At 39.8% G+C, this 19,231-nt stretch overlaps 1 protein-coding gene across 1 annotated transcript in view; it reads left to right on the top strand.

Annotated features, from left to right (window-relative positions):
• The first annotated feature begins 17 nt into the window (after window positions 1-17).
• Window positions 18-19,231, top strand: part of LOC132980094 (alpha-2-macroglobulin-like protein 1) — a 32,848-nt gene continuing 13,634 nt past the window's right edge. The window contains exons 1-21 of the mRNA XM_061046020.1: window positions 18-190; window positions 1,170-1,356; window positions 3,345-3,501; window positions 4,930-4,982; window positions 5,743-5,763; window positions 7,631-7,799; window positions 7,896-7,980; window positions 8,497-8,614; window positions 8,727-8,841; window positions 9,072-9,181; window positions 11,342-11,497; window positions 11,738-11,965; window positions 12,333-12,396; window positions 13,000-13,145; window positions 13,324-13,473; window positions 14,295-14,495; window positions 15,319-15,415; window positions 15,864-16,017; window positions 16,413-16,641; window positions 16,720-16,846; window positions 18,832-18,953. Of these exons, the coding sequence (XP_060902003.1) occupies window positions 105-190; window positions 1,170-1,356; window positions 3,345-3,501; window positions 4,930-4,982; window positions 5,743-5,763; window positions 7,631-7,799; window positions 7,896-7,980; window positions 8,497-8,614; window positions 8,727-8,841; window positions 9,072-9,181; window positions 11,342-11,497; window positions 11,738-11,965; window positions 12,333-12,396; window positions 13,000-13,145; window positions 13,324-13,473; window positions 14,295-14,495; window positions 15,319-15,415; window positions 15,864-16,017; window positions 16,413-16,641; window positions 16,720-16,846; window positions 18,832-18,953 (2,775 nt within the window). The 5' untranslated portion in view covers window positions 18-104. The remainder of the gene's footprint in view (window positions 191-1,169; window positions 1,357-3,344; window positions 3,502-4,929; window positions 4,983-5,742; window positions 5,764-7,630; window positions 7,800-7,895; window positions 7,981-8,496; window positions 8,615-8,726; window positions 8,842-9,071; window positions 9,182-11,341; window positions 11,498-11,737; window positions 11,966-12,332; window positions 12,397-12,999; window positions 13,146-13,323; window positions 13,474-14,294; window positions 14,496-15,318; window positions 15,416-15,863; window positions 16,018-16,412; window positions 16,642-16,719; window positions 16,847-18,831; window positions 18,954-19,231) is intronic.

Raw genomic sequence — 19,231 nt, 5'->3', positions numbered from 1 at the left:
ACACTGTTGGAGAAAAGTTTGAAGGCTTGCACTGCTGGATCTTGAAGTGCTTCCTTCTGCAGTCAGTCCACTCTGCTAAAGTTGCCTGCTGCTCATCTGCAGACATGGCACCTGTGCTCCAAATGTTCACTGTCATCATCACAGCAGCGGTCCTGACAACTCTGACATCATCCCATGAACTTAAAGAAACGTAAGTAAAGCAAGATTTAACCAACAAACAGTTGCATTCCATATTGCCTGCAAAAGTTTGCTTTATGCATAATGCAGGTGGTCGCCAATCACACTTGCCAGCCTGTGCAGGATTGGACATCCATGTCAAATACATGTATATTTTTTGTGTGCAATGCCTGCTGCAGTCTGTCTCTCTCCCTCTCTCTCTCTCTCTCAAATGTTACTGGATGCAAATCCGTCACTGAATCGCTATCTGCATTGCATTATGTTGCTTTGCTGTCTTAAGAAAGGACTTGAACAACAATTCTGTCTGTTTCTCTGTACGAGTCAAAAAGAAAAAAAAGAAAAGAAAGGCTCTGTAACATGCAGCTTCTTCTACACAAGCAGGGCTCCAGACAGTCTTCTGTGAGCAGATAAACACATCCTGTAATCCAGTGTCTTCGAAACATGTCTCAATCTACTTCCTAGCGGCAAGTTTATAATATGTTTTTGGTGTGAGGAGCTTCTCAAATTGGCGCCGTTTTACATCTGGCATCATGTCGGTTTTGATATTTGTTCATTTAATCTCTTTCAATATAAGAACACTGTTTTTGTCTTGACTGCTCACCTCCCTTCTTCAGCCAACAAGACGCTTTACCCCCCTTTAAAATCTTCACTTGTTTCTGCCTGGTATGTAGTACGCCTCACTTCTTCAGCTACTGACGTCAGACAAGAGAAGCCAAAAGAAATAGACAGTGCCCTCTGCTGGTTGAAATAGAGTATTGCAATAAATATTTTCGCATCAGTGATTTGAATTGGCCCTTATTTGTATGGATTTTTAATTATATGAGGAGGTATCGTTACATGGCTAAAACAGAATCCAAAGTCCTGGCTCAATGAAAATAATCAGTTGGACTATACTACTATTGAACCTGCAGGGTTTTCTGCTCACATTTTGTCCATATCTGTAATTTATGACCTCATTATTTCGCTAATCTGACACTCTTTTCTTCATGCAGCCTTTATGCGGTGACACTGAGCTCCCGGCTCAGAGGAGGGTATCAGGAGAGCCTGTGTGCACAGATCCACGACCCCACAGAGCCCATCTGTCTGACTGTTATCCTACAAATGGAGACGGGTAGAAAAAAAAAAGTCATCGTGGAGACGTCGATCACACGAGACTTTTACCGCTGCTTTGACTTTAAGGTCTGTCACATTATTTGTACACATATTTAGGCAACTTGTCATTATTAAGCACGTCAGTTAAGATACATATTATGTATAAAACACTGCTTTTTGATACTTGGTTCTGCATTTCACTGGCAGCGAGCTGGAGCTGAACTTTGTTTTTTTAATGTCTATTGGATTCACACTTTACTTTGTCTCACCTCAACCGAGACTTCTGTTTACCCTAAGTTGAGTCAAAATAAACACTATTAGTCTTTGATTTTTGAAAGAAACAGAAGACCAACAGCTTCCATCACTTAATCTTGATCATGTTGTGTATTTGTTTTGTCATAACGTTACATACCTCTGGTTCAGAATATAGTCAAAACCCACAGCGGCAGGATGACTCCGACACAATTGTTTGCATATGTTTAAAATAATTTAAGGGAAAAAAAGCATGTAAGCTAGATGATCAACTCAATAATGACACTGAGGTTATTGTTAAGAGGGGGCAAACAGAGAATTTACCTTTTTGTAAACTACATTCTTTCTCAGTCAGTCCTTTAATCCTTGTCATTTTTATCAGTCATTTACTAAGAGTCTCTTACCCGCTGGTTTCAAGGCCTCTCAGCTAAACAGTCTGAACAGTATTGTTCAAATCTGTCCTCAGATTATTGGCCTGAAATAAAGCAGATGATCCTCAGGAGAGCTGAATGTATTTTAGCTTATTCCAGACATGTGCTTTAAATTAATTTCCACTATTCTGAATCGTTGGTCCCCCCTGCAACTAGATCACTAAATGCTCCTTAGATTTCATATTTCTACAAACCTTTTATCCTTTTACTACCACAGAGCCTTGTCATCCTTTTATTGTTTTATTCTGTCTGTTCATTTATTGATAACTCTGTTTAACCTTGGTATTTCTTTTTAGGTCCTATTTCATATTTTTTTTAGCTCTTTGGTATCATTTATTGTTGTCTGTACCTCATTGTGCTGTATTTCTGTATATTTTTTAATGTACAAGCTGCTCCAAACCAATTGCCCAAAGAGGGATTAATAAAGTAGCTTGAATTTAATTAAGATAATAACTAGACTAAACTCTCTGCCGCCCTCTTGGTGGTGGAACGAACTTCTAAACTCGATTGGATCCGCAGAGTTCCTTTGCACCTTTAAGAAAAAGCTAAAGACCCAGCTCTTTATGAACACCTACACACTTAATGATATTGATGATGCTGTCAATGGTTTTGTTTGATAATGATGATTTTAAATGGTTTTGATGCTGATTAGAACTCTCAAGAATAGCTGTTGATGTTGTGCTTTGCCTCTGGTCACTTCCTGTCAGCTCCTGTGTGTCCAATCAGACTCAAAGCTGATCGTTTGCACTTACTGACATTGTTTCCTCCCATCCTTGCTTGTGTTGTTTTTACTCTCTGATGTACGTCGCTTTGGATAAAAGCAGAAGTCGATTAACTAACAAAACTTTCACAACCTCTATTTTCACAGATTCTGGTGATATAAAGCATTAAATGATACATCATTCTAGGCAAAAACAGCAGTGTTAGCACTGTGTTTTTAGCATGACACTGCATCACTCCTTTTATTGATTGTTGTGGTTTATTGAATGGTATAACTCTCAGGTTTCAAATATTCCTTAAGTATTTAAAACAATCTGAAGATACTGAAAGCATCATGACTGAGACTGTCAATGCCAAAGATCATGATGTAGCAAATGTTTTACTGCACACATACCGCATACACGGAACAGTTTCAGAAAAGTGCATCAATACTGGCAACACATTTGAGTCATGCATTCAGATAAACAAAGCGTTCCTCCCATTTATCTTTTTGCAAACCTGTTGTGTAATCCGGTCATTTGAGGCCCAGATGCTCAACAATCCTGGAGTAAATGACCAGTTCCAGTTCCATCAGATAACACTTGCTTTGATAGACCATGAAGCCTGGCTTTGAATCCTTAGTGGGACTGTGGTGTTTCCCGCCTGATGGATTTGTGTTCTGTGCTGTTGCAGGTTCCTGAAGTGAGCACGATAACGGTGGCGAACGTTATTATTGTTCTTGAGGGTAGGAAAGACACAATAACCAAGAAGACCAAAGTCCTCATTGAACCGCCTACTTGCATCCACATCGTCCAAACTGATAAACCAATCTACACGCCTGGACAGCCTGGTGAGTTTTGAATTCTTATTATATATTTTTTAACCTCACTCTCTTTCATTAGGAGGACACTAAAGGTGTTAAAAAACTTCTGTTTCTGAGTGGCAGGAATACTGCAGAATATTTACTCTTCATACGGCTCAGCCTGCTTACCAAATCTGCTGCAGCAGCACTATTTTAGACTGAATTATAATATCTGCATCCTGCTGAGACAAGACTTGACAACTGTAGGAATTATGCCTTTATTCGGCTGTTAGGACTCCAGCTGGTGAAGGGAAAGGGGAGCAACATAAAAACCAGGTGGGGTTGATAGAAATGTAAAATTGCGCTACAATTACATTATGCTGAGATAGACAGTAGAGGACAGGGCCTGTGGGTGCTGACCTAAGTTTTAAACACTAATCTGTTTTAAGGTGAGACTAAAATAGAAACAAACCTAACTAACAGAAAATGCCTGTTCCTCAAACATTCTTGGTAACAATGAATAAAATATAGCATATAAAAACCACAAATACAGGCCAGCTGCACTTGTTGTCAATGTGTCTTTAATCCTAATTATGTGGATAGTTCATTTTATTTACTGCTTGAATTTAACTTTTTGAATTATCAAGTTTATTGAATGACAAGTATATCCCGGAGTACTCATGAGGAAGCGACGCATGCATATGCAGAACATGCAAACTCCTCACAGAAACGGCCCTGCGCAGCCAGAGAACTTCTTGCTGTGAGGAAACAGTGCTAACCTCTGCATCACGTGCAGCCCAAACCTCATCTACTTCAAAAATAACATTATGCATACATAGAGTCTATGCGGGCACTCTTATAATGTTAGAACACATCAGTGAATATGTACAGTAGGTGTTTGTGATTACCATACCTCGCTTGTTTCGTGTTTTCTTTTCATCTGCCAACTCTCCTCCGCTTTGCATCTTGTTTCTCTTGCTCCATAAACAACCAACACACACAGACCTTCCTCTAAATCAGTGTGGATATTCAAGTGGCAAATCTGTGAGAAAAAAAAAGTAATTTGATCATGAATATGTTAGACAGACACATTTATATTGAGATTCTTGACAACTTTCATCACACCTGTAGCTGCTGAAGATAAAAAAAAACACAAAATTGATTTGACAAGCAGACTGCAAGATAATCATTTTAATGAACACTCTTAAGAAGCAGTCTAAAGTGTGTGAGAGATTTATTTAAATCTGACTCCCCAAATGGCTTTTTTCCTGCTGGTTGTGGCCCCACTGTCAGGAATATTATACATGTCCCTCATTTTAAGTATCTGCTGGAACTCAATGGAAAGTGTACTGAAGGATTTTATTCATTTATTTTTTTTGCAGCAATTTTTCCTAGATGTTGTCCTCATTATGTATGGATGTCAGTTTGTAAAATTAATAAATGAACTGATGTGTTTTCTTCTTCTTTCACTTAAAGTCAGGTTTCGAATGGTCTCATTGGATACAGATTTCATCCCTAAAGCACGAGTGGTAAGTTAAACATGTTTCCTCTTATCCTGTTATACTACATGACATGTTCTGGTACAGTGTACTTGTCGTCTGGAGTAATTTCTCCTGAGCAGTCAGTGAATCTGAAGAAGGAGGTCTATTTTAGTTCAGAGAGTGGGAGGTGAAAGTAGGGCTCTTTTTTTTTTGTTTTTTTTACACGTAAAGACAGCGTGGGTGTGAAGTGCTGTGTGGAGTCGTGTGATAAACATGCTGTCAGAGTTCATTTGGCGTTTGACCCAAACATCTGAACCAATGTAAACTCAAGGCCTTTTCCTTTTTACACTGAGAGGCTAAAGACATGGCTTTGTGCAGCAGACATGAATTTCATTCAAATCTGTTATATGAAGAGGAAACTGTGCTGAAAGGATTTGGTTTCTACTCGTCTCATATGAAAAAAAGGATGCTAAAATCTTTTGTTTATTTGGGACCATTTGTCCATAACAAACGGCCACTGATGCATTGTTCTAGTTTGTTTTGTACTCAGGCAAGCTTTAATTAACGTTTGTTTATTGTTGTTGTTAATTTGTGAAGCCAGAATATCTAGTGCTCCCCCTGCATACTATAGGTCATAAACCCGGCCTTCTCCATGTAAACAGATGGGACATGGGTCAAACTATACAGAACTTCAAATCATTTGGTACTGGAATTCTGTCATGTACAACAAGAACTTGTGCTTTGTGCGAATTCCTTTTATACTTTACCCATTTTCACAAAAATCTTCTCATGTTCTTCTCTTTTTCAGTACGATTCAGTGGTGCTCCAGGTAAGATTCACGAACAGCAATCGTAAGAGAAGCTACCTCTGGTGCTTCTTCTTCTAACTGCTTAAAGTCATAGTGAAAAAGTTAATAACACAAATGAACAACTAATGTGTTCATTTGTTTCATTAACACATTAACACATTGAAATGTAGAAATTTTTGCAAATTTATTAAAAAAGAAAAACTGAAATATCACATGGTCATAAGTATTCAGACCCTTTGCTCAGTATTGAGTAGAAGCACCCTTTTGAGCTAGTACAGCCATGAGTCTTCTTGGGAATGATGCAACAAGTTTTTCACACCTGGATTTGGGGATCCTCTGCCATTCTTCCTTGCAGATCCTCTCCAGTTCTGTCAGGTTGGATGATGAACGTTGGTGGACAGCCATTTTCAGGTCTCTCCAGAGATGCTCAATTGGGTTTAGGTCAGGGCTCTGGCTGGGCCAGTCAAGAATGGTCACAGAGTTGTTCCGAAGCCACTCCTTTGTTATTTTAGCTGTGTGCTTAGGGTCATTGTCTTGTTGGAAGGTGAACCTTCGGCCCAGTCTGAGGTCCTGAGCACTCTGGAAGAGGTTTTCTTTCAGGATATCTCTGTACTTGGCCGCATTCATCTTTCCTTCAATTGCAACCAGTCGTCCTGTCCCTGCAGCTGAAAAACACCCCCATAGCATGATGCTGCCACCACCACCATGTTTCACGGTTGGGATTGTATTGGGCAGGTGATGAGCAGTGCCTGGTTTTCTCCACACATACCGCTTAGAATTAAAGCCAAAAAGTTCAATCTTGGTCTCATCAGACCAGAGAATCTTCTTTCTCATAGTCTGGGAGTCCTTCATGTGTTTTTTGGCAAACTCTATGTGGGCTTTCATATGTCTTGCACTGAGGAGAGGCTTCCGTCGGGCCACTCTGCCATAAAGCCCCGACTGGTGGAGGGCTGCAGTGATAGTTGACTTTGTGGAACTTTCTCCCATCTCCCTACTGCATCTCTGGAGCTCAGCCACAGTGATCTTTGGGTTCTTCTTTACCTCTCTCACCAAGGCTCTTCTCCCACGATTGCTCAGTTTGGCTGGACGGCCAGGTCTAGGAAGAGTTCTGGTCGTCCCAAACTTCTTCCATTTAAGGATTATGGAGGCCACTGTGCTCTTAGGAACCTTGAGTGCTGCAGAAATTCTTTTGTAACCTTGGCCAGATCTGTGCCTTGCCACAATTCTGTCTCTGAACTCCTTGGGCAGTTCCTTCGACCTCATGATTCTCATTTGCTCTGACGTGCACTGTGAGCTGTAAGGTCTTATATAGACAGGTGTGTGCCTTTCCTAATCAAGTCCAATCCGTTTAATTAAACACAGCTGGACTCCAATGAAGGAGCAGAACCATCTCAAGGAGGATCAGAAGAAATGGACAGCATGTGAGTTAAATATGAGTGTCACAGCAAAGGGTCTGAATACTTATGACCATGTGATATTTCAGTTTTTCTTTTTTAATAAATTTACAAAAATTTCTACATTTCTGTTTTTTTTCTGTCAAGATGGGGTGCTGAGTGTACATTAATGAGAAATAAAATGAACTTTTTTGATTTTAGCAAATGGCTGCAATGAAACAAAGAGTGAAAAATGTAAAGGGGTCTGAATACTTTCCGTACCCACTGTATATTAGCCACCAGAGATGTTGGTCAGCTCAGCCCTTCAACTGAGAAAACAGCAGGACTGTAGGGACGGTAGCTAGGCTATACATTGTAATTGACAGTCACTTTTGCTCCACGTAATTCCACTAACTTCAATGAAAAACTGAGCTAAAAACAATGTTGAGTTGAATGTACACTATATTGAAAGAATTCACAGCCCTTCACTTTTCCGGTTTTCCGTCTCTCTATAGGATCCAAATTCAAATCGCATTGCCCAGTGGCTGGATAAGTCTATTGATGTTGGCATCCTTGACTTTTCACACCCAATGAATTCTGATGCCGAGCAAGGAACCTACACGATCAGCGCCATCACAGACAAAGGACAAAAAATAACTCACACCTTTGTTGTCAAGGAATTTGGTAAAAATGGAAATCTTCCAAAGTAATGAAGTGCTTGATTCATGTACATTTTCAGCAGTATCATTTAAAAAAAAAAACATTTTTTCTTTGCCTCAGTCCCGCCAAAATATGAAGTTATAGTTCAACTGCCCAGCATGGTCAGTGTAATGGATGAAGAGGCGCCACTAAAGATTTGTGGAAAGTGAGTAAAACATCTTCTAGTTCTATTCATGTAAACAATATAAAAAGTTATTTCTGATTCCCATGTCACGGTATATAAATGCTTGGTCTATTCAAGAGTAGGCGTTTAACTCATGCCAAAGTAAACCCTTTAACCCTTTAAGTAATACATTTTGCTGGTGACAAAGTTGAATAACTGATAAATGCTGCTCTGAGTGACAATAAGGGGTAATAGATGAGCCCATAAAATGTCAGACTTTCCCCCTGAAGGTTGGTCCACCCTTTGACTTCTTTTCTGAAACTAATCAATGTAGTTTTGTGCCTAGACTAAACCAGAAGACTGCAAAGAAAGTGTAGAAAAATTAGGTATCATTTCATTTTGACTTATTTGATTTGGAGGATGTTCCGCTGTTTCTTGATACCTGCACTTTTAGGCAATGAGATGACATTAACTTTCAATACAAATCTCCTCTATATCAATCATCAATCCAGCTCTGACTTTCTTTAAAAGCATCTTTTATTCTTGTGCGTCCTCCAGGTACACCTATGGGAAACCAGTTCAAGGTTCAATCAAGGCGGTGTTCTGCCGAATAGGCTTCGTTTACTGGTATTATAGGACCAAAGACATAAACCCTTGCAAGACTTATAATATGACAGTGAGTAATCTACGTAACAAAACACTTGGCTTTCTGTATGCACATTTCCTTTTTACCACTCCTTTGACATTTTTAAGTAAGAATTGTGTTGACTTTTGTGATTTTCTACTAGACGGATAAAAGCGGTTGTGCTACACAAAAAGTGAACATGGCTGAGTTTTTCCTCACCGATTTCATGTACATCAACAGCTTCAAGGTGACTGCTGAACTGGAGGAGTTTGGCACAGGTAGGCTGACTAATTGCTGGATAATGTTCAGTAGTTCAATACTTCCTGATCAATCAATCTTTATTTTGTGTAGCGCCAGTTCATAAAAAATGTCATCTTGAGACACTTTACAGAAAGCAGGTAAATGACCTTACTCTGCTATATTACAAAGACCATCATGAGCCCAGCACTAAGCAACATTTAGCAAAGAGACGTCCTGATCTGTGATCTGTTTACTTCCTACTGTCTAGGGGTCACTCTGACAGGAGACGCACGGATGACTATCAACAGGTATGTCAGATCGGCCTTCTTCATGGAGACGCCTGTAGCATACAAGCCTGGCCTCACGTTCGAAGGAAAGGTAATAATCAGTGACATTAACCTATTTTTTTGATCATGTTCATGATGAAGGAAGTTTTGATCTAAAATCTCAGGTATCAGAGTTGTCGTAGGAGGAACCTTCAAAGCAAATGTAACCTTTGAAAGTCAATTCATATATTTGAGGCTGTGAAAAATCCGACAGTCGCAGGTCAGGGAATGCTTTCTTATTATCACAATTATAACTGCTGTTTATGAACAGTACTTATGTCATACATCTTTAGAAAGCTACTTGTGATTCTGATCATGTTAACCATTTCAAGATCCAACTAACACAGCAGCCACAATGTATATGCTTCTGCCAGACCACCAACATACAAACAGGGAAACATTTTTTGCCGTTCCCAGCATCTCACTGTTTCTTTTCTGTATTATTTCATGTTTATGAATGAATCTTTTCAATGGCGAAACATCAGAAGAAGTGCAGCTGTTCGTATACACAGTATATTTTGGTAATGTTACATCATTGGATTTTGATATAGTATCAAAGAGAGCAGTTTGAGGCTCAAAATAATGAATATGAAACCAAGTTATGAAGCAGTCAGTGCTCAAGTGAGATTATACTTACACAGCGAAACGGTTTGGACAGAAACTCCTAGAAAAAAGGGAACAATGTCAGTAAGAGCAAACGATCAGCTTTGAGTCCGATGGGACATACAGGTGCTGACAGGCATTGCACAGAGGCAAAGCACAACATTGACGGCAGTTCTTGAGAGCTCTAATCAGTATAGAAACCATCTTATAAGTCGTCGTTATCAAACAAAAAACATCGTCACAACCATCATCATCATCAATAATATGAAGACCATCATCATTAAGTTAGTAGGTATTTATGAAAGAGCTGGGTCTTTAGCTTTTTCTTAAAAGGTGCAGAGGGACTCTGCAGATCGAATGGAGTTTGGAAGTTCATTCCACCACCGGGGGGCGACAGAGGAGAAGAGTCTAGTCAGAGACTTAGGACCCTGTTGTGAATGTTGGATCAGACACCTTTCATTGGCAGAGCGTAGTGGGCGGGAGGGAGTGTAGACCTGGATGAGAGAGTTAAAGTAAGGAGGAGCTGTTTTTGTCGCTGTTTTGTAAGCGAACAGCAGAGTTTTAAATTTGATGCGAGCAGTAACTGGGAGCCAGTGTAAGGAGATGAACAGCGGAGTGACATGAGCTCTTTTAGGAAGGTTGAAGACCAGTCATGCTTGCTGCATTTTGTATCATCTGCAGGGGTTTGATCGTGCATGTAGGAAGACCTGCCAGTAGAGAGTTGCAATAATCGATGTGTGATATCACAAGAGCCTGTACCAGGAGCTGTGTAGCATGTTCTGACAGGTAAGGTCTGATCTACCTGATGTTGTACAGGGCAAATCGACATGACCGGGCAATTGAGGCTACTTGAACCTTAAAAGTTAGCTGGTCATCAATCATGACACCCAGGTTCCGGGTAGATTTTGTGGGCATGAGTTTGGTTGTTCCAAGCTGGATGTTGATCTGTGGTTGCATAGAGGGACTGGCTGGGATGACAAGGAGCTCAGTCTTTGAAAGATTGAGTTGAAGGTGCCGTTCATTCATCCATTTAGAGATATCAGCAAGGCATGACGAGATTCTTGCAGAGACTGTAACATCGTCTGGCGGGAATGACAGGAAGAACTTGGTATCGTCAGCATAGCAGTGGTATGAGAATCCATGAGAGCGGATTATTGAACCAAGTGAGCTTGTGTATATGGAGAAGAGAAGGGGACCAAGCACTGACCCTTGAGGTACCCCTGTGGATAAGCTGTGCGCTTTGGACACTTCTCCCTTCCACGACACTCTAAAGGATCGCCCAAAGAGGTAGGACACAAACCAGCAGAGGGCAGATCCTGAGATGCCAAGTTCAGAGAGCAAGTTCAGACTCCTGTCTGCAAGCCCAACACACTTTCAGGAGACAGTGTTCAACATGGGTCTGCCTGTTAAAAGCAGTTTACCACTGTTACTTAATGCAGTTCTCATGATTTATTAATAATTAAGTGTAATAAGAGTACAGTCTTGACCTGTTCTTGTGTAACATGTAAATTGTTTTGAATTGGGGCTAAACAAATAGCCCCAATTCTGATTGAGATTGATTGACTCATACCACCGTGTGTAAGCTTATGGTTGTTTTTTTTGTTTGTAGATTAAAGTAATCGGTCCAGACAACCAACCTGTCTCCAATGCCTATGTGACCCTGTCTACCTCTTCCTCACAAAGAGTAAAACTTACTACGGACACAAGCGGCATGGCGTCATTTTCCTTGGACACAAGCCTCTGGAAGGACACTGTTTCTTTAACGGTTTGTCAAGCCTTTTAGTTTGTCAGAAATGTCTTTTCTTGTGCTTTGATACAAATGACCAGTTCTTTTTTCGTAACAATTCAGTCAATATTTAAAGGAAATTTCTATCCTTGTGATCGTTGAGCAACACAGATTTTAAATCTATGTCATCCATTTCTACAATTGACTATTGGTTCATGGTTACAAGTTAGATCTTAAATTAATGTTGATGAGTCAAAATGTGACTTGTGGTATCTACAGGCTACGCCTGAGAAGATAAAGATTCCTACATATCCAAAATACAACGCATACTACAGATCAGCCTACCACAGCGCTTTGAGATTTTACTCCCTGAGCCACAGCTTTCTGAAGATCATGCTGGCCGACGGGAAGATCTCCTGTGACAGAGATGCGACTGTGCGTGCTCAGTACATCATCCAGGGGAAGGCGCTAAGATATGAGACAGACACCCTGACCTTTTTCTACCTGGTAAGATTCATTGTAATCATGTTAGACAATGGGCCTCTTTAAGCTGCTGGATATAGAAATATCAGATCATCTACCACTCTAAGGGTTGCTATGTGGTTCAAAGTTTGCATTCATTGTTGTAGTGTTTTAATTTACTGTATATAAAAGGTACATCATAGAGACATCATTATGTTTCTAAATCAATCAGATTACACTAGACATTATTTTATCATTTGAACCTTGACTAGTAGAACTGTGTTTTTGCCGCTAGGAGAGGGAACTGATTATATCAGTTTTATAGTTATTATGTCAATAAGCATTCAGATAACTGTATTTTTTCTGTGACAAAAACAACTTAACATATCTCTTGTGTTATGTCTATGTTAAGGTGATGTCTAAAGGGGTAATGAAGCAGTACGGCCGTGTCCATGTGTCTGTTGAACATGTAATTGGTAAGCAATGTTTCCACACAAAAAACAGACAATGGCTCACATGCACAACCATTTCAGTAGTTTTTAAATTAATAAATAGCTGTTTTAATGATTAAACTGTTAATCCAACATGCACTATTCCTTTCCCCGTTACTCCATACTCCCCTCCTGGTTCTCTACTCAACTTTCCTAACAAATAAAAGGTATAAAAGCCTAAAAATATATCTTAAAAACAAAGAAAACCTCACAAATCCAATATTTCAAATGAATCCCCAAAAAATACATGAAATCCTCCTTTATGAGTCTTTTTGGCTTTAAATAAAACAATTTCCACTGTTGTCATTAAGGTATGAATAAATGCAGTCAAATAAAAAATAGAAATGCAAAACAAAAATGTAAGTAGTTATTTTTGGGAAAAATATACTCTACAGCTCAATTAGCTTCAGATAAACCAAACAGGTTATTATTAGAATATGTAAAGAGGTATGCTGTACAAAATACAAATACATGATTTTATATTAGAAAATAACGAATAAAAAATAAATAAAACGAGAAACTGTATGTTTGGTGTGAAATGTATATTCATAGTGCTCTAATTGGTTTCTCTTGTTTTTCGTGTCTCAGTCAACAAAGGAGAGTTGTCTATAACACTTGTTCAGGTCACAAACCTGGCACCGTATGCTCAGGTGATCATTTACACCGTGTTGCCCAGTGGAGAGGTTGTGGCTGATAGCATGAACTTTCCTGTTGAGCTCTGCTTCAATAACAAGGTACCACCGTAATGACCCATTAGGATGTATATAACAGAGATACATGAATCCAAATCTTAAGTTTACTTTACTGTAAGATTGGAAGATATTTGCATTTTAGGTGAAAATTATTTGAGTATTGTTTGTCTGAGATGTTCTCCTCAGCTCTGTAATGACCTGGATGTCTTGATTTGTGCAGGTGTCCCTGAAGTTCTCCTCCATCCAGCAGCTTCCAGCAGAGGAGACCAAGCTCCAACTTAACGCTGAGCCAGGCTCCATGTGCTCTGTTAGAGCCATCGACCTGAGCATCCTCCTGCAGCAGCCAGAGCAGGAACTCACTGTTGACTATGTAAGACTCTTACTGTCTTCAGTTCTACTTTGAGCTGTGTTAAAAAAGAAAATTCCAATACTGAACTATGCCCCTATTCTTAAATAGACCCTTTTTTGATAAAAAAAAAAAAGAGTAACAAAACTTTGCAATCACTACTCCTTTGTACTTGCAACTGAGTAATATTTGTGTCCCAGTGTGTGATTTTAATTTGCATAATGGCAAAGACAACTCTAAGACAACCCCCACTTACTTATGGTGTACCTCAAGGTTCCATTTCGGGCCCCATCCTATTGTCTTTATATGCTGCCCCTGGGTTAGGGTTAACAATCAACTAAGGCAGCTGTAGACCAGCAACTCCTGTGTTCTCTAATGTTAAATGATTGTCTTTGTAAATATTGTTTGCGCTCAATAAACTGACTTTTCTGGTTTCAATTAAAGGGTATAACTCGTATTACCTGTCTGTAATGCATTCAGACAGCATTGTGCCTGTCAGTGGCAAAAACAAGAACATTTAGTTGGACGAACTTCTCATTGACCTCAAGAGATTAGGCCGGCAGCCATTACAGCCAAATGTATGTCTGCTGGCGAATCATCTATCAGAACGATGGATAAATGTTCTAAATGTTTTAGACTCTAAAATATGTGAAAGTAAATCCATTGACAACCCAACTTGATCAACACGTGACAGTGGTGTTCTTGTTTCAAAAGTTTGTCATGATTGCAGGGATGAAATGGTACCAGTCTATAAAAAAAAGATTTGTGATAGACTGACCTGTAGCTGTGCCTACACTTATGACTTACATAAAGTTGTAATTTTTATGTGTTTGTTCTTTGTGCAGATGTATAACCAGCTGCCTCTGCAGATGCTATCAGGATATGATTATAGGGTTGACGACAATGAGCCATATCCATGCGAGGGCGGTGATCCTGAACCTTCGCCTGGGCCTATAACCCTGCCCTTTCGGCCTATTGTTCCCGATATTGAAATCTGGACGCCCTATGTGCCCTATGAGCAGAATGATGCTTTCAGCAGATTTAAGGTATAAAAAATGCAATCTGGGTCTGTATTTCCAAAGAATTCATTACTAATCTCTATCTAATTATATTCTGTATCAGTGCTCCATCTCTATGTCTCCACATATCTCTATGTTCAAACTCCTGTCCCAACCCATCAAACACTTTTTTACCCCTACCCAATCCTGTCATCTTCCATGGTTGGCATCTAAATATCAATAGATGGAATCACGAGTCAGCCTGCACAACAACTGTTTTATTGGCTTTAGGTTTACATGCAAGTAAGAGACGGATCGAAAGCCTGGCAAGTTGTTAACTTCACAAAATGAATGAAAAAATAAATCATCAGTATTCATCTTTCCCGACGTGTAAGGGCTGTCAGATTATTATTTTTTTTAAATGGCAATTAGGGCTATCAGTGGGTTAATCCAAATGCCATTAAGATTCACTATACCATTAAAAACATACATTTTTTATTGCAAGTTACTTCGTGAAACTGAACCCCCCAGGGTCCACCCACCCACACTATAAAAGTCATACAATGATATCAAAAGTTCACTTCCATATTGATTGTTTTCATTGATAATCACAACAGAACAGGCCTTCACACACTCTTCCTTATCATATCAGCAGACCTCTCTTCTTTGGTCCTTCTGGGGCCCGGACCCCAGGTTGGGAACCAATGCTCTAATGGATGGTGTCTAACCTTGACATTCAACACAATATATGTATTCATAACATTTCATGAAGTAATACTCAATACATCCAAAAACCGTATTGAGAAGAGACTTGTAAAACTGGACCAACACAACTCTAACAACTCACAATTTCTCTCCCTCCCTCTTCTAGGAAACTGGAACTAAACTGTTGACCAATATGCTTTCAAAAAAACCTCGTGACTGCAGTCCGGTGCCTATCTTTCTTCCTCATTTTACTTCGGCTTCTGGTAAGTTTTATGGTTTCTGTATACTCTTTTGACTCCTGTGTGCTAAAAACAGAAATTGGCCAAAATAATGGAGAATAATGAATTATTTGGACTGTGATACATCAAAATGGCGGCTGCACTCTCACCTTTTGATTCACACCTCATTTTGCATATTACGACCTTCCATTCACTGTTACCAGCCTATGATAGCCTGAGTTGAAAGAAGACGTCTGCCTCTGTTCTGATGTATCTATACCGAGCCAATTGCACTCAACCAATGAGATTCTGAACACGTGGCTATGCCGCTTCTATCAATAGCTTGGAGTGATTTATTCCTGCACACGAGTGATTGATTAAAAAGAAAAGTTATTTTCAGACTTGCATTAGAAGTGTTAATAAGTTGATATTTTCTACCAAAATAGGCTATGACTCATGATTTATCTGGAAAAAACAAACACTTCGTTAACAGAATTGATACTGACTTCTGTGGTCCCTGAAACACGAGAGAATGTCCAACCCAATGAGGCTCAGAGGAACCCTGCCCCACCAGCAGAGGAAAAGGTTGAGGAGGCCACCAGGAGTTTCTTCCCTCACACCTGGATCTGGGACCTGGTGATAGTGGGGTAATAATCAAACATCCAATATTAAGGATCACTGAAATATACTTCATGCATTTTTTTTATTTGATGTATTTCAAACAGATATTGTGTGGTTCGTGGTGAGTTTAATATATAATTTTAGAGAAGTTTGAACTAAGTAATAATGCTAATGGATGCACAATCTTTAATGCAATGACAACTCAGCGTCTGCTGCTTCCGGCGTTACTCCGACTGCAGCAGAGATAGATACACATCAATCTCTAGTTTTAAATCTTCTCCGTTACATTTTTTCATGGTCCCATTATGTGTACATTTATTATGAAGCTGCAACTGCTGTGCTGTGCCAGATTCTACATTCTTATGTAGAATAGAGTTAAAAGTCCATGCTGAATGTTTTTTTTGATTGTCCGTTTCCACAGAGACAATGGTTCAGTCAAATTGAAGGAGACCGTTCCTGACACCATCACTAAATGGGTCGCCGGAGCGTTCTGTGTTTCGTCCTCTGAGGGCTTCGGCGTGTCGCCCAACGTCGGACTGACCGCCTTCAAGCCGTTTTTTGTCAGTCTCACGCTGCCTTACTCCGTCATCCGGGGGGAGTCATTTACGCTCAAAGCCACCGTCTTCAACTATCTCTCTGATTGCATTATGGTAACTATTCACAGATGAGTTTGATTTAAATGGATTAAAGAGTATAATGATGTAATCTGTATGTGTTTCTGTGTGCAGATGAAGATCACACTGGCTGACTCAGACCAGTACACGTACCAGAACTGTGCTGGCTGCCAGTACAGTGTGTGTCTGTGTGCTGAAGAGAGCCTGACCTTCTCATGGATCGTTACTCCAACCGCCTTAGGTATCGATACAAAACTCACCAAATAATAATGTTGAATCAATGCCATTTCATATGATACTACCTTCATTTGCATCTTTGAGACAAGAAACTTAAAAGCGCTTTACAACAGCAGAATGGAAAAAGGACAACTGTTGCAATTGCTACGAGAAAAAACAAGAGAAAAAAAACTGTGTATAACATTAAAAAAGATGGAAATAATGCCTAACAGAAAATGAAAAATGACAGCCCATTTAAAAGTCATGCTCCCTGCATTTTATTGCAAATCATATAAGCCAGTTATTGTGAATCACTTCTGATGTGACAGGGTTTCAGTTGCACTGTGAGATATAATTTGTACACTCTTTGGTCATCCGTGGAAGGATTTTAGTTTCTTAACCGAACAGGTAAACATGAGTATTAAGCTACTAATTGATCAGATTCTGTTACTGCGCTGTTATGAAGGTCAGCCATCTTTTTTACTTTGTACTTACACGTTGCATCTGCAAAAGCGTGATATTAGTGTCCCAGTGTGTGGTTTTTAAGTGGATGACTGAATTGCGAGAGGCAAGCATGTGAAAACACCTTCTAAACTACATAAAGCACCGAAAATGATTAACTAAACCACTGCTGCCAAACAGCTGACTCAAAACTAAATTGTCCAGGAGACCCAGAAAATAATGAATAAAAGCAAAAGCTGCCAGGGAGGCTTTAACACTCAACACAAAAGGCAGGGGTATATCAACAAAACTACCCAGCTTCCCCAAGTTATTCACTGAGAGACCGGCAATAGACACAAATACACAGAAAGTTTGTTTGTGTTTATGAACACACAGACAGCAAGAGAACCACAAGGAGAACCTCTCACTACCTGTGAAGGTAAGATAAAGAGTCAGCAGAGAGCACTGCAGACCCAGAGGATATAAGCTCCCCACACCTGGTTTTAATCAAGGTCAATCAGAGACACACACACCTGACTCTGCACTGAGGTGATTCATTCACCAACCTCAGTGATACGCTAGAGAGTGTGCCCTCACAGTGTTAACCACTAAACCACAGTGCAGGCCACTATCCATAAGGGAAAACTAAAATTATAACTACAATTCTTCAACAAGAATAACTGCACTTTCACTATTAACATACAATGCTATAAATAGTAATATAATGAACAATATTGTTTAAAATATATATTCTATATATTTTTTACAGTGTAAATAATGAGGTGTACAGTTTGTGCAGGATTTTGTGCATGAAGAGTGCAAAAGTTTACAAAAACACAAAGTCTTGATCAGTTTCTCTCCAGCAGATTTCTTTGAAACGATGCTAACCAGTCACAGCTCTGCTCCTCCTGCTATTTCTGTCACTAATGATCTAATGCAATCTTCACATCATCATAATTAAATCCTGTCGTTGTCTGTTCTGCCCAATAACAAACAAACACTCTCAGTGACAAAAATGAGACAAAAGCAGCTAATGAATCTGTATTAAGGGCATTGACAGCTGTTACGTTTTCACTGCTGGAAGCAAAGACAGCGGGCTGTGTTTGTTCTGCTGCCTGGCCCTGAAAGCAGAGGATTTCTATCAGCCTCCATCAGCACGGATTGAGACACCGCTCTGATGAATGTCAAATTGCACTCATCTAACTCCCCCTTAGAGGAATGCTGACAATCACTTGTACTAACAAGTCAGGTAGCATCTCTGACGAAACACTCAGAAAGCTCTCCCTCGGGGGGGTGATCTGTACTTGTCCTCTGAGTGAAGGATTGTGGGCTGTGAAGGGAGGAAGAGGAGGGGTTGGAAGATGGAGCAGGATGAGGGATAATAAGGCAACAAATGGGGATTAATAAGGAAGAGTGAGTTAGGAAACAAGGGGGAGGAACGGGAACAGGGAGGATAACGAGTGTGAAAGCAGACAGGATGCTGATGCCTCTGTACACAAAGTGTCATAGGAAGAGGTAATCAATACACCGCTCTGCTTTCAGAATAACAGCATGTATGTGTGCACACAGGTCAGGTGAATATGAAGGTCAGCGCAGAAGCTCTGAAGAAGGGCAAACTGTGTGGAAGTAAAACAACCACTGTACCAAAAAAGGGCCAAGTGGACACAGTGATCCGCGACCTGCTGGTGGAGGTCAGTGACCATCAGACACTATATTAAAAAGAATGACTAAACACTGTTATAAAACCGCTTACACATGTATTACTCATACATTGTCTTTTTTTGGGATGGGGAAATTGGTTAGAATTTTGTTAACAAATTCCCGCCACAGGTTTTAGAGATGCTTAATTTAAATTGAAAGTCAAAACGACAAGAATATGTTATTTTTCTAGAAAGGTAGAAAAGGGTATTTCAATCTCTACATTTAATATAATGGTAGGGGAAACATTGAAACGTGTTGTGTAATGAGT

This window comes from Labrus mixtus, chromosome 9 (assembly GCF_963584025.1).
Source record: "Labrus mixtus chromosome 9, fLabMix1.1, whole genome shotgun sequence".
NCBI lineage: Eukaryota > Metazoa > Chordata > Actinopteri > Labriformes > Labridae > Labrus > Labrus mixtus.
Note: the sequence above shows the minus strand (reverse complement) of the source record. Positions and strands in the feature narration are given on the sequence as shown.